Source organism: Dryobates pubescens, chromosome 5, assembly GCF_014839835.1.
Source record: "Dryobates pubescens isolate bDryPub1 chromosome 5, bDryPub1.pri, whole genome shotgun sequence".
NCBI lineage: Eukaryota > Metazoa > Chordata > Aves > Piciformes > Picidae > Dryobates > Dryobates pubescens.
In genome coordinates this window covers 6,098,162-6,113,412 of record NC_071616.1, presented here as the reverse complement: position 1 = coordinate 6,113,412, position 15,251 = coordinate 6,098,162, and the positions used below count along the sequence as shown (strand labels likewise).

General features: G+C 45.9%; 1 protein-coding gene across 1 annotated transcript in view; it reads left to right on the top strand.

Annotated features, from left to right (window-relative positions):
* The window catches only part of INO80 (INO80 complex ATPase subunit), an 84,765-nt gene that overhangs the window by 46,937 nt on the left and 22,577 nt on the right, over window positions 1-15,251 (top strand). The window contains exons 25-26 of the mRNA XM_054161499.1: window positions 1,421-1,561; window positions 9,067-9,292. Of these exons, the coding sequence (XP_054017474.1) occupies window positions 1,421-1,561; window positions 9,067-9,292 (367 nt within the window). The remainder of the gene's footprint in view (window positions 1-1,420; window positions 1,562-9,066; window positions 9,293-15,251) is intronic.

Below are 15,251 nucleotides of genomic sequence, written 5' to 3'. Positions count from 1 at the left end.
TCAAGTGAACTGCTAGAACTGTCAGGAGGGCACATCCTGTGACCTTATGCAGTGAGAGGTCTACCTTTTGATGGTGTTAAGAGTCTTGGTTTGTTTCCTATAATATGAAGAATAATGCTCTGTATACTAAGAAAACAGTTATACATAACAGTTGGTTGTTCTTAATATAGAAGAGTCAGAAGAAAAACAAAGTAGCAGAAGTGTCTCAGTCTCTAAGCAGTTTGTTTCATTGTTTGGTACAGATATTTACAGTTAGAAAAAGAGCAAAGAAAATTCATCTTTGTGTTATTTTTCTCTGTGGAGTTGAGCATCTTAGAATCACAGAACTGTTGAAATTGGAAGAGACCTTTGAGATCGTCAAGTCCAGCTGCTCTTCACAGAGCTCTCCTTTAAACTGCAGTGTCATCTCAGTGCCCCCACTTTTAAGTCAATGCATTGTGCTCTGTCAAAAGGACACAGATACACTTGTGACAAATTCCAGGTTTTGCCTATTGGATGTGTACAATATGTGTGAGTAACCAAAGTCTTCAAGATAACATTCAGGGCCATTTCCAACAGCAAAGGAAGAAAGGGTGGGAAAAGATGAAAAATCCACAGATACCAGTCCAGACTAATTTTTTCCCTCTGCCCAATTTCTTTTTTCCCCCCAAAGCTTCAGAACAGATAAGGGAGTAACCAGAAAGCATCTTGAGGGTCAGAGTAACTGGAATGTTCCCATATTGCCTTTGTTATAAAAGCTACAGTCAAAAGTACCAAAGAAGGAAAAACATGTCTCATAGAATCAATAAGGTTGGAAAAGACCTGAGAGATCTTCAAGTCCAAGCTGTCGCCCAACACTTCATGACTAACTAAACCATGGCTTCAAATGCCACGTCCAGTCCTTTTTTGAGCACCTCCAGGGACAGTGACTCCACCAACTCCCTGGGCAGCACATTCCAATGGCCAATAACTCTTTCTGTGAAGAACTTTTTCCTCACCTTGAGCCTGAACTTCCCCAGGCACAGCTTGAGACTGTGCTTCTTGTTCTGGTGCTGCTTGCCTGGGAGAAGAGACCAACCCCCACCTGGCTACAACCTCCTTTCAGGTAGTTGTAGACAGCAATAAGCTCTCCCCTGAGCCTCCTCCAGGCTAAACAACCCCAGCTCCCCCAGCCTCTCCTCATAGGGCTTGTGCTCCAGCTGAGCATAGAAGCAAGTATTGATATGAGCTGTTCTGATCACAGCCATGTCAGGATTGAAATGTCCTGGTAGTTACAGAGAGCTCTGTCCATTGTCCCTGCAGGAGATGCGTAGAGTTTCTTCTTTCAGAGCGAACTACTCGGTGAACGTCTGTTGTGTTTTCTCTTGGGTGATTGCAAGATTTAACAGGATTTTTGTCCTTTGCAGAGACAGTGACTTCTTGATTTAAATTTTCTTTGCAGAACCTTGTGTTCAGTAGCCACTGTAAAGCAGTTACTGGCTATTCAGACCACGTCATATATCGAAGGAGATCAGCTACCTCATGTGTACGGTGCTGCCAGGTGACTGAGCTGCCGTCCTTCCTGTGCATAGCCAGCCCACGGGTAAGTCCAAGTGGAGTTGTAAATTATGTGGCTCTTTTCCCCTATTGTGTTTTAAATCTTGCTAGAATTGTGTGCTAGGAACAGGATGATCTATTAGTTTCTTTTGGTTGGGTAAAACTGTTGTGAGGATATCCTTTCGCTGCAGTATTCAATAGTGGGATTTTTCATAGGGGAAGTGACTCTCCTGTGGACTGAAGGGAAAAGGGATGTTGTAAGATGCACCCAACAGGAGTTATTCTGAGACACAGACATTTCACTTTCTCTCCTCCTCAGACCTTGTTTGGTCAACTCTGATGACAAAAGGGGACTGTAGAGCAAAGTTTTTTTGAGCAGGGTGTTGGTTTTCTCTCATTGCATCAGCTGGTGCTCTGGAAGGGAAGCATCGAATTGCAGTATGCAAGGATTAATGAGTTGTCATTTTCTGAATGTTTTGGATATTAAGTGGCTCTGCTTGGGACTGCCCTTCAACTATTAGCTGCATTTTCAAATTACTTTTCTCTGGAGGTTCCTGGGCTGACACAAGAGACCTCTGTGAGTCACTGGCTGCTTTTTTCATTCCGTGGCGGTGCATCCTGAGAAAGCTGGACAAAATGTGCTTGCATCAGCAGGCTAGCCAGATGCTCTATTCCTAGTTACAGTTGGTGTTACTGCTGTAGGCTTTCTCAAATGAGGCTGCATGTGCAGTTACATATTGGCAGCTGGAGAAGGGAAGGTGGCAAATAAGGCTTTGGTTACCAGCTGCCTGCTGCTCTGCCTTGAGCTGAGTTCATCTCTGCTTGTAGCTCTAGGGGCCAGGAATCCAACTGAATTCTCAGAATGACAGATCCCTTCCCAGTCACAACACACTACTTGGGTCAAGAACAGGCAGTTATTCTGAGAACAAGTTGTGAAAATTGCGACTTCTTCAGATTCCTTTGATTTGATGCCCCTTGCATTTGCAGTGCAGATGAATGTGTTGAATATTTCCTATACGTTAGAAAGGGAGGAGAGGGGCTCAGAAGGCTACATAGCAAAGGGAAGGGAAAGATGAGGAGAGATGACAGCTGACACATTCTAGTGAATACAAGTTGCTTGTTTTGGCTTGGCTGGTGTATAAAAATGAAGTGGAGGCATGGCTTTTTGTTTCTAGGAATACAAAGGCTTAATTTTACGCTTGTTACAAGCATTTGGCAGGAGTGTGGAAGACCTGAAGCAGCAGAAAGAGCACATATGTTGTCAGAAACCTTAGCCTTCTGTTGGTGTTTGACCTGCCATGGATATTGGGGAAGTTAATGGAGTGAATGATAGGGATAGGAGCGTGTGCTTATGTAGCAGCTGAGGAGGGGCTTCAGTGCTGTAGTTCTCTTTCTATGTAGGCAGTTTTCTGGAGTACAGACAGGCCTCAAGTAACTGGGAGGATGAATCTTGTATTCCTGTATTCATAGTATCAGTCAGGGTTGGAAGGGACCACAAGGATCATCTAGTTCCAACCCCCCTGCCATGGGCAGGGACACCCCACACTAGATTAGGCTGGCCAGAGCCTCATCCAGCCTGGCCTTAAACACCTCCAGAGACAGGGCCCCAACCACCTCCCTGGACAACCCATTCCAGGGCTTCACCACTCTCATGGGGAAGAACTTCCTCCTCACCTCCAGCCTGAATCTCCCCACCTCCAGCTTCATTCCATTCCCCCTAGTCCTATCACTCCCTGAGATCCTGAGAAGTCCCTCCCCAGCCTTCTTGTAGGCCCCCTTCAGATACTGGAAGGCCACAATGAGGTCACCTGGGAGCCTTCTCTTCTCCAGACTGAACAGCCCCAACTCCTTCAGTCTGTCCTCATAGGAGAGGTGCTCCAGCCCTCTGCTCATCCTCATGGCCCTTCTCTGGACACCTTCCAGCACCTCCAGATCCCTCTTGGAATAGGGGCTCCAGAACTGGAGGCAGTATTCCAGGTGGGGTCTCCCCAGAGCTGAGCAGAGGGGGAGAATCACCTCCCTTGCCCTGCTGGCCACACTTCCCTTGCTGCAGCCCAGGATCTGATTGGCTTTCTGGGCTGCAAGTGCACACTGAGAGCTCATGTTGAGCTTCTCATCCCCCAGCACCCCCAAGTCTCTCTCCTCAGGGCTGCTTTCCAGCCAGTCCCTGCCCAGCCTGGATTTGTGCCTGGGATTGCCTCGACCCAGATGCAGGACCCTGCACTTGGTCTCATTGAACCTCATGAGGTTGGCTTGTGCCCATCTCTCCAGCCTGTGCAGGTCCCTCTGGATGGCCTCCCTTCCCTCCAGCCTGTCTGCTGCACCACACAGCTTGGTGTCATCAGCAAATTTGCTGAGGGTGCACTCAGTGCCACTGTCCATGGCACCCACAAAGATGTTGAACAAGCCTGGTCCCAGGACTGATCCCTGAGGGACTCTGCTTGTCCCTGTCCTCCACTGGGACATGGAGCCATTGGCAGCCACTCTTTGGGTGCAGCCATCAAGCCAGTTCCTTATCCATCTTGTGGTGCACCCATCAAACCCATGTGTCACCAGTCTGGAGACCAGGATGTGGTGCAGGACAGTGTCAAAGGCTTTGCTCAGGTCCAGGTAAACGACATCAGCTGCTTGCCCCTCAGCTATTAATGTTGTGACCTGTTCATAGAAGGCCACCAGGCTGGTCAGGCAGGATTTGCCCTTGGTGAAGCCATGCTGACTGTTCCAAATCACCTCTTCACTCTTCTTCTGAGTCAGTAGTGCCTCCAGGAGGATCTGCTCCATGATCTTTCCAGGCACAGAGGTGTTTCATTCCATTTAGCTGTTTAATTCCATTTAGGCAAGTATTGCTTGTTTTAGTTTAGTAGTTCAGTAGATCCCAGCGTGCCGGAGGTCTTTGTGGTCAGAAGTGTGTTTGGGTAGCTCACATCTGAAAGGTTAACTTTGCTTGGAGCAATGTGAAGGACTCAGGAAGCATTCTGCAATGACCCTAACTAAACTAAGGTACTGAATGTAAGGTGCTAATGCATTCATATAGCCCTATCTACTTTTTTCATGGTTTATTTATGTTTCCTAACCACAACTGTTACATTCAGTTTGATTGGCAAGAATGTGTTGGCATAGGAGGGTTTAGTGCTAAGGTCACCCTGTTGGGTTTTTTCTGTTACAAGTCAAACCCCAAAAGCAAACCTGGAAAAAAAAAGCATGAAGTTGAAAAACTGTTCCATGAACAAAAGGAGACAGGAGAAGCATGGACAAGCTTTAACTGGAAGGCTTTTTAAATTGCTTTTAGAAATGTGATTGGTTGATTGATTGATTGTTGTTTGGGGTTTTTTTTCCTCTGTTTTTTTAAGGCCATGCAAAAGATGGAAAGTTCTGCCCTGGAAATGTGTTTGTCCTTTAAAAATCCTTGCTGGTTTGGTGGTGGTGGTGGTATTTTTTGCCTTTTAAAAATCCTAGCTATGTTCCTGTGTCAGAAGTTAGCCTTATTCTGGTTTCGTGTGTATCAGCTGCTGGTCCTGGGTGTCCTGGAAATACATATGACAGACTGTCTCTGCCAGAAAGAATATCTGTGGCAGTCTAGAAATGTGAACTGAAATGTGATGGTTAATAGTGCCCTTTACAAGGAACAACCTAAGTCTGTAGGTTAAGGCTGGAGGTTAGGAGGAAGTTTTACACAGAGAGAGTGATTGCCCACTGGAATGGGCTGCCTGAGGAGGTGGTGGGGTCGCCGTCGCTGGGGGTGTTCAGGGCGAGGCTTGACAGGATGCTTGGTTCCATGGTTTAGTTGATTGGGTAGTGTTGGATGATAGGTTGGACACGATGATCTTGAAGGTCTCTTCCAACCTGGTCTGGTCTATTCTATTCTATTCTATTCTATTCTATACCATTGTTGTGGTGAGCTTCAGTGTTCAGGCAGCAAGGCCTTGCTTGGAGGGGTTCTGCTCTCTCCCAGCTTTGACTGCAGATGGCAGCACAAGATGGCATCAACTCTGATGCTATCTAGTAAGTACTGGGAGTGTGTGCAGTTTCCTAAGGCAGGCACTTTCAGTGTGCAGGGTTTCATGTGATGATGTGCACTGGGCTGTAAGTCAGTCAGGTTTTAAGGTAGCTCTTGGCATCTTGCAAAACATGAACTTGACTGTCGCTGCTGAGACTTTTTGATATGCTTTCTGATCTTACTTTGTTATCTACTCCCATTGTGTTGGCTTGCTGGAGCATGGCCAGAGAAGGGCAACAAAGTTGGTGAGGGGCTTGGAACACAAGCCCGATGAGGAGAGACTGAGGGAGCTGGGGTTGCTTAGCCTGGAGAGAAGGAGACTCAGGGGTGACCTTATTGCTCTCTACAACTACCTTAAAGGAGGTTGTAGCCAGGTGGGGTTTGGTCTCTTGTGCCAGGCAACCAGCACCAGAACAAGAGGACACAGTCTCAGGCTGCACCAGGGGAGGTTTAGGCTGGAGATTAGGAGGAAGTTTTACACAGAGAGAGTGATTGCCCATTGGAATGGGCTGCCCAAGGAGGTGGTGGGGTCACCATCACTGGAGGTGTTCAGGAGGAGACTTGATAGGGTGCTTGGTTGCATGGTTTAGTTGATTAGGTGGTGTTGGATGATAGGTTGAACTCAATGATCTTGAAGGTCTCTTCCAACCTGGTCTATTCTATTCTATGAATCTGTTTAAACAATTGATATACCCTTGCAAAAATGAATCTCTGTGAGATTCCTATGAGATGAGCTGCAAAATGGGAGGGGATCACAGATCACAGGCTTCCACTGAGAAGATGTGGCTTGATATCTTTTACTTTGAGTTAGCTGGTAATACTCAGCCAGCCTCTAAGATTAGAATAGAATAGAAATTAACCAGGCAGTCTGTCCTGAGGCATGGAATGCTCTCTTCATCTTGCAGTTCTGAAGTGCAGCATTTAACACTGTTGATATTAAACCCCTTTTTGTTTCTTGTAATTTAGTTAAGCCATTAAAATGTATACTATTTTATCATGCAAATGACAATACCTTATTCCCATCAGTTAATTGTGTCACACCAGAGTAAGCTGGAGCAAAAAATTCATCCTCCTTCAAATACATAAAAGCCTTTTGGCTGCAGTAAAAGGTTCTTCTACTGCTTTCCAGCTTCCAGTTATCCCATTATCAAGCCAGTCCCTACCCTTTCTCCATTTTCCAGAAGCTCAGCTACTTAACTGTTCACCATCAAACCCTACAGACTCCTCTACTGTTGCTTCCTGTGCATTTCATTCCACTTCAAAATGTGAAAACTTCCACAGGTTTGGTTGCCTCTGTGTTCCTTTTTGTCTGTTACCTTACTTTCCATAGTCCCTGGGCAATGTGTTCCTTTGCACAGCATTAGGGTTCATGACAAGGTTTTTAACTTACTGGACTCAATGGATGGTCTGTTTTAATTGTACTTCTGAAATAAAAGCAACAATGACTGCTAAAGTAGTGACTTATTGGCTTCCTGTATTGGTGAAGAAGCCAACAAAGCACTGCAAACTTAGTACTTCTCTCTGTTTTAAGCCCATGCTGTAAGGTTAATTGTCTGATTTTTAGTTTCATTTTCTAAGTGAGTTTACAATATGTTATTAAGTCTCTGGATGCTATGTGAAAGTGGTTACCAGCTTTCTTCTCTAGATTAGGTTAGAAATGGCTTGTAAATGTTTACCCCAAAATGTTGGCCCCAAACAGAATTCTATTCAGAAGAGGTGGGAGGAAGAAGTTGGCAATCTGCATTTTTATTGGAAGAGGGTTTGTGCTGGGTAGTGAATTGGTGTGTGCTGATATTTGAGTGAAAATGTAGCAGTTGTGGTATTTGCTTTGGGTCCTGTGGTTTGACTCTTGGAGGAGTATCATAAGAGAAACCCAGCAGAGGCAGGCTGTCCTGGTATGTACCATGGCTGTGTTACACTTTTGGGTTTATTGCTTCGGTATCTTGAGGTTGTCCATTACCCTGGTAAGGGAGAGATGAGAGAAAGAATCATAGAATGCTAGGGGTTGGAAGGGACCTCCAGAGATCATTGGATCCAACCCCACAGAGAAGGAAACTCCACAAGTTCAAGAGGGGATTGGACGTGGCACTTGGTGCCATGGTCTAATCATGAGGTCTGTGGTGACAGGTTGGACTCAATGATCTTTGAGGTCTCTTCCAACCTTGGTGATACTGTGATACTGTAACCTCTCTGGGCACTGTCCCACTGCTCTGTCACCCTCACAGTAAAGAAGTTTCTCCTTGTGTTGAGGTGGAACTTCCTGTGTTCTATCTTACTTCCATTATTCCTTGTCCTATTACTAGGTGCCACTGAAAAGATCCTGTCCCCTTCCTCTTGACACCCACCTCTCAGATATTTATAGACATTAATAAGAGCCCCTCTCAGCCTTCTCTTCTCCTGACTAAACAGTCCTGGTTTTCTCAGTCTTTCTTCATAGGAGAGATGTTCAAGTCCCTTAATCATCCTCATAGCTCTTCACTGGACCTTCTCCAGTAGATCTCTGTCTTGAACTGGGGAGCCTGAAACTGGATGTAGTATTCCATGTGTGGTCTCACCAGGGCAGATTAGAATGGCAGGAGAACCTCCCTAGACCTGCTGGACACTCTTTTACTAATGCACCCCAGGATACCATTGGCCTTCTTGGCCACAAAGGCACATTGCTGTCCCATGGATAACTTACTGTCCACTAAGACTTCAAGGTCTTTCTGCTTTCCAGCAGGATGACCTCAAATCTGTACTGGTGCCTGCTGTTGTTTCTCCCCAAGTGCTCTAGATTGTACAAAGGGCAGCCTTGTCTGCTGGAGTTGAACCCTTTACTCAAGCACCTTACAGCCACTGGGCTGTAACTGTTTGACTGACATCAACCTTACCTGCTCTGTCCAGATTTGAGTGGGTGAGGCAAAGCAGGGGGAGTTAAAGTGATGGAGCCATTCCAGAATAGCTGCCATGGTGTGAAATCAGAGTTCTTGTGTTTGCAACACTGATCTGTCCAGCTGGGCTGTATCTGCTGGAGCAGGTAATAGGGCATAGGACTCATAGCATGCTATGGCCCTATGTTCACTTGCACTGTTTTTGTGGCCCACTTCTGCTCAGGTGATCTGTCAAGCCCAAGAAATAAGATGTTCCAAAACAGGGCAGATTTCCTGTTCTTTCCCTGCCCCCTGCAAATTTATGGATCTTCCTAATAATAAATTATCAAATGAATTTCTGTTAAGGATGATATATGAATGTCATCCCTGTTAGGCAAGTATTTGATTGTGAACAGCAAAAATATTGAACTCTAGGGAAAACAGGAGGTGCAACAAGGATGTTATCCTTCTACTTTCAGCTTTAGCAGTTGGCACAAGGTGCTGTTTATCAGAAGGCACATGGCCCATGCTTGGCCATTCATAAGATTTTCTGGGTGTGGTGTGTGGACATATCACATCTTTGCTTATTTTAAGCCAATCCAAGATTGTTTTCCATTTCTGAGTTGTCACAATAATTTGACTTCTAAAATTTGATCCTGGGGATGAGGGGAAATCTGAACAAGAATATTGTTGTTTTCCTTGTAGGTAACAGCTGTGCCACTGGAGGTCTACTGCAATGACCGAAGTGCAGAGTATGAGCACAGGGCACTAAAGGAAGGAGGAAGTCTTGAAGCAAAGCAATGTGTCCTCCATGGATCCCCAGAGCTAGCAGCTGACTGGATGAAGCAATGCTCCAGGTTCTTCCCTGAGTATCCAGGAGGGCTGTTAGGGATCAGGCCTCAGAACGGCTGGTCTTTCATCAGGATACCAGGTAAGTTTGGAGCTTGTTATGGCACAGTGATGAGATCAGTGAGAACATCTGCTCTTCAGTGGTCATAATGCTTGATTCTGGGCTCTTTGAGAGGGGAATGGTGGTTATGCATTTGGTTTTCCTAAGTGGAAGTTAACACCAATATCATAAAAGACATTGTGATTTCGTATCCTCTGTCTGGAGTGAAACTGTCAGTAGATACTGAGCAAATCCACTGCAAACCTGGATGTGATTATTAAAGCACAGGCTACTCTCACAACTAAATATTGGTTTGAGGTTGGAGATAAGATTGCAAGAAAAGTAGCAGTCGCACCTTGCCTCCCAGTACACTGGAAGACCTTCATATTGACCAAAGAGATCTTTTCTTGGTTACCTCGTGGAAGGATAAATATTACATGTAGTAGTCTGCCATAAGAAGGGTTTGGGGACCGAGTTCAGAGGAAAGTGGCCAGGAAAGCAAGGCATGAGGGATTTACTGTGTTTCAGCTGGAATGAAGAATAATTATTCATATTTCTTGGTAAAGTAGGGAAAAGGTACCAGTGTACTAGTAAAGCAAATGCACTTCATTTTTCCCCCCACTAGAATTAGACTAAAATAATCCAAGACCTGCTAGAATTTGACTGCTGATGCTGCAATGACTTTGATGGGCTGGATGTACTGACTGTCGGAAGGTGGTCCTGAGCAGTGAGCTATCTGCAGAAAGCACTAGAGATCTGAGAGATAGCCAAGAGGAAAAACAGCTTACACTGCCAGATGCTAAGTTATTCCCAGACCCTTTTGGGTCAAGGATGTTTGGCACGGGAAGTTAGTACAGTAGAAGGAAAATGGCCTTTTGCTTGCTACAGTCTGGTTTAAGAAGGTACCTCATAACTACTTGAAGTCATTTGAAGCCCATGCACATTTGTCTCTGTGTAATGGAGAAATCATTTTCCATGAGTGATAGTTGCTGATTTTATAGCTTCTTCAGGAATTCATTGACCTATTTATCAATTATGTGGAAAGAGAAAATTACTCTGTGTAGCAGAAAGGAGGGAAGGAGTGAAGGGATTCATTAAGGTGGAAGGCATAAGTAGAGAAAGGAAGAAAAGTAGCTGATGTAGAATAGACAGTGGGCTGCATTCTCTTGAAAATACTTCCATTTTAAGCTGATGACTTTGTGATAAGCAAAAATCTATGGAGGACTTCATAGGGCAGAAGAAGCTTTCAGGAGTGAGTGAGTAGGTGCAAGATTAGGCAAATTGTTATCCGAGCGCAACAGGATTTGGTTCAGAAAGTGGTTAGGATGAGTGTAAGACTTGCTTAATTCAGGAGATGTTGCTCAAGGAGGGTTAGGAAAAACAGGCAGTTTTGTACAGCTGGTTTATTTAGGTGGTAAGTGGCATTCAAACCTAAACTTACTCAGAGGAGAGGGCACACACCACAACAGGTCAGCTGTGTTTATGCACGCAGGAGCAGGCATGCTGCAGAAAGTGCCTGATGTGCTGAAGGAGGCATTTGCAAGCAAATGGAACAGCAGCTGGGAAGGTCTGCAGTAAATGGGTGACAAGAGGAAAAGGGGACACCTCTCTTGCCTAACCCTGGTCTATCCTCTCCCAAACTCAGTGTTCCCAGTACCCTGGCAGCAGGCTCAGCTGCGATCACTGTGGGAATCTCTTGAGGCTTTTCCTGTTCTTTGAAAGAAAAATGGTCCTGGATTAAATGGCAGGAAGTGTCTGAGTCCTTTTAGCATCGATAAAAAGCACCGGCCTCACTGGCTGTTTACTGTGAGAGCCAGCTAGCTCCTCACTGACCCCATTGTGCCGTGCAGACTGTCGGGAGGGGAACCAGGGGTGTCAACTGCAACCCAGGCTTTATCTCTCTTTCCTCTGCTTTTTGCATGTCCAGAGGCACTCTTTCTCATTCTCCAGAGAGCCGTGTGCCCAGCTACACTCATCAGCCAGAGCTCCTGACAAGGGTTATTTGGAGTCAATAATCATTTGTAGCTTTTCTTCCCAGGCTATAGGATCCTACTGTGTGCTCTTGTGAGATAATTGATGTGTGTATCACTGCTTTTTGAGGTTTTTGTCAGACTGAGAGCCACACAATGGGATTTGCCACTTGCTTTCCCTTTGGATTCGTTCTCTTGTTTATTTCATGCAGTACCAAACAACCCCAAAGTTGCATCCTAGGGAGGAGAGTTCTTTGACTTGCATCCCAGGACCTGTTGTGTCCTAGCTGGCTTAAACTTGTTACAAGTTCTTTGGTGCTCTTAGATGAAAGAAATAACAACATTCAAAGCATTTCATGGGAAATCTTCACCAGTCATGAAGAGCAGAAAAGGCAAAATCGCAGATTTTGGTAATCCTGTTTAAAAAAGAAAGAAATTGCCTTTTTTCCCCCCTCTGAGGTATAAGGGAGTGATAAACAAAAGTGAGAGAAACACTCTCTTGAATAATTTGTGTTGTTTTCTGAGGATGGGATGAATAAAGAAGTACATTTTCTGCTAGCACTTCCCAGATCCTGGCCTGGGAAGCACTAGGTGGCAGGCTTTAAGCATGCAAAATGCTTGATCTTGGAAAACACAATGGTACCAAGATAGCACACTTGAAGATGCCAGGTTAGGGTCAGATGGTTTTCTCTTCCAGAGATGATAAATCTCTTTGTTTCTGATTTGCTTTCCTAAAAAAACACCCCTCTTTCTCACCAGTGCAGCCTGCTCTTCTGCAGTGTTGGGCAAATTATGAACTGCTAACAACTTGTTAACTTTTCAGATTCCCAGACCATATGCAAATAAGTTCTTTACTTGTGATTTGCATTTCATTGCTCTTTAAAAATAGTAACTTAGACTATGGTGAACTAGGCAGCCATCAGCAAAGGACAAGCAGCACTTTCAGTTACCAGACTTTAATTCCCTCCTGTGTGAGAAACTTTGCTTCTGGAAGAGCTTGCTAATGTGTTAATGTAGTCAGTGGAGGTTGATTTTTTTCCTTTTGAGCAGGCCCTGTTTGTTCTCTCAGTTTCCTTCCAGTCAGATGGCTTTTGGTTAATCACTGTGTTACTTTGTCATGGATATCTAGACTTCTCATGGTGCTTTGCTCAGTTTAATTTATTCTGAAACAACAAGCAAGCTGACCAGAGAGTAAAACTAGCGCGTCATGGCTGTATGGATTTCAAGGAAAGATAACATTTTGTGTAAACATTCCTGCTGTGCAGAGCTTTTGGCTTCCATACATGTGTTTTAAAACCAAATAGCCATAAGTCATTGCCATTTGTAGTTGATTGCCTGAGTTGGAAGTTCCTTTTTAACTTTGTTAACTATTTCATAGAATCATAGAAGCAGTAAGGTTGGGAAGGACCTCAGAGATCATCAAGTCCAACCTGTCACCCAACACCTCATGACTACTAAACCGTGGCACCAAGTGCCATGGCCATTCCCCTCTTGAACACCTCTAGGGACAGTGACTCCACCACCTCCCTGGGCAGCACATTCCAATGGCAAATTACTCTTTCTGTGAAGAACTTTCTCCTCCCCTCAAGCCTGCCTGCCTGCACCTGCCTGGTGCAGCTTGAGACTGTGTCCTCTTGTTCTGGTGCTGGTTGCCTGGCACAAGAGACCAACCCCCACCTGGCTACAATCTCCCTTAAGGTAGTTGTAGAGAGCAATAAGGTCTCCCCTGAGCTTCCTCTTCTCCAGGCTAAACAATCCCAGCTCCCTCAGCCTCTCCTCACAGGGCTGTGCTCAAGGCCTCTCCCCAGCCTCGTTGCCCTTCTGTGGACATGTTCAAGAGTCTCAATGTCCTTCTTAAACTGAGGGGCCCAGAACTGGACACAGGACTCAAGATGTGGCCTAACCAGTGCTGAGTCCAGAGGCGCAATGACTTCCCTGCTCCTGCTGGCCACACTATTTCTGATGCAGGCCAGGATGCCATTGGCCTTCTTGGCCTCCTGGACGCACTTCTGGCTTGTGTTCAGCCAGCTGTCAATCAGTACCCCCAGGTCCCTTTCTGTCTGGCTGCTCTCCACCCTCTCCAACCTGAACCTGTAGCGCTGCATGGGGTTGTTGTGACCCATTTGTATGTAATTGAGACCAGGTTCTGTTCTAGGCATGAGTGTGTCATTATCCACTGTGCTGCCCTTAGAACAAATGCCAGCCTGAGCTGTGGTCTGGGATTTTCTTTGCAGCATCTCCTTGGGCCTGGGGAGGTGGTGGAGTCACCGTCCCTGGAGGTGTTCAAGAGGAGATTAGACGTGGCACTTGGTGCCATGGTCTAGTCGTGAGGTCTGTGGAGACAGGTTGGACTCGATGATCCTTGGGGTCTCTTCCAACCTTAGTTATACTGTGATACTGTGATACTGTGATTGGCTCTCTGATTGAGGGAATCCATAAGATAGTTACTAATGATACAAGCAACAATGTGGCAAAGCAACAAGATCACCATCAAAAGGGAGAGCATATTGGGGGTAAAAAAGTGACAGCTAGCTAAGCAGACATGCATGAAAGAGCAGAGCTCTCTTGCCTTGGATTCTTAGCTAGTGAACTGCAGGAGCATGACTCTGATGTTCCCAAAGGAGCGTTCACAGCACTGCTTATGGTGCAAATATAATAGCTAAGAATTTTAAGCAATACTTTCAGAAAGCATCCTACTGTAGATCCCACTAATTCCAGCATCACATCCTTTATTTATATTGAAGCTAAAGGATGTTTTTGAAAGAGATCTTGACTGACATACTGAAACAATAGAGTCCACCATGTTTCTGGATACGAGTGTTGTTGACAAGTTTTTCCTCACTGTTGGAAGGATAGGAGGGAAGCATGCCTTGTTTTTACACAAGTCACTGGATATTGTGCATGTCTCTGCTAGCACAGAGTTCTCTTCTGTTGGTAAAAACCTTTCTTCGAAGGAAGAACCTTGAACAGTGCCAAATGCCCTTTGAAAATAGAAAGGGGTCACGACTCTGAACCCCCTCCCTGCAGGAATGGTTTTTTAAACACCCTGAAATCTCATTAGAGTTTTTTTCCAGACCACTTGCTGGATTTTACAGCCTTTCCAAAAGGTGGGCTCAACCCAGCCAGGTTGTTTCAAATAATCTTTTGAATCCAGTATAGGACAACAACTGGTTTCCTGTTTTTCTTGCCAAACTCTTGGTTGCATGTGCAGAAATCAAACTCAGCCCTCTGTGCCATGTTGCTGCACTTGGCCACTTGTGGATGCTGTTGCCTGCTGTGTTCCTAAGAGCACACATCCAACACATCCAAGTGCCGGGTTCTGCACATTGGCCACAGCAACCCCATGCAGTGCTACAGGCTGGGGTCAGAGTGGCTGGAGAGCGGCCAGGAAGAGAGGGACCTGGGGGTACTGGTTGATGGTAGGCTGAACATGAGCCTGCAGTGTGCCCAGGCAGCTAAGAGGGCCAATGACATCCTGGCCTGCATCAGGAACAGTGTGGCCAGCAGGAGCAGGGAGGTCATTCTGCCCCTGTACACTGCACTGGTTAGGCCACACCTTGAGTCCTGTGTCCAGTTCTGGGCCCCTCAGTTTAGGAAGGAGGTTGACTTGCTGGAAGGTGTCCAGAGAAGGGCAATAAAGCTGGGGAGGGGTTTGGAGCACAGCCCTATGAGGAAAGGCTGAGGGAGCTGGGGTTGCTTAGCCTGGAGAAGAGGAGACTCAGGGGTGACCTTATTGTTCCCTCCAACTACCTGAAGGGAGGTTGTAGCCAGGTGGGGGTTGGTCTCTTTTCCCAGGCAACCAGCACCAGAACAAGAGGACACAGTCTCAGGCTGCACCAGGGGAGGTTTAGGCTGGCTGTTAGGAAGAAGTTCTATACAGAGAGAGTGATTGCCCATTGGAATGGGCTGCCTGGGGGGGTGGTGGAGTCACCATCATTGGAGGTGTTCAGGAGACTTGATGGGGTGCTTGGTGGGATTAGGTGGGTTGGATTAGTTGATAGGTTGGACACGATGATCTTGAAGGTCTCTTC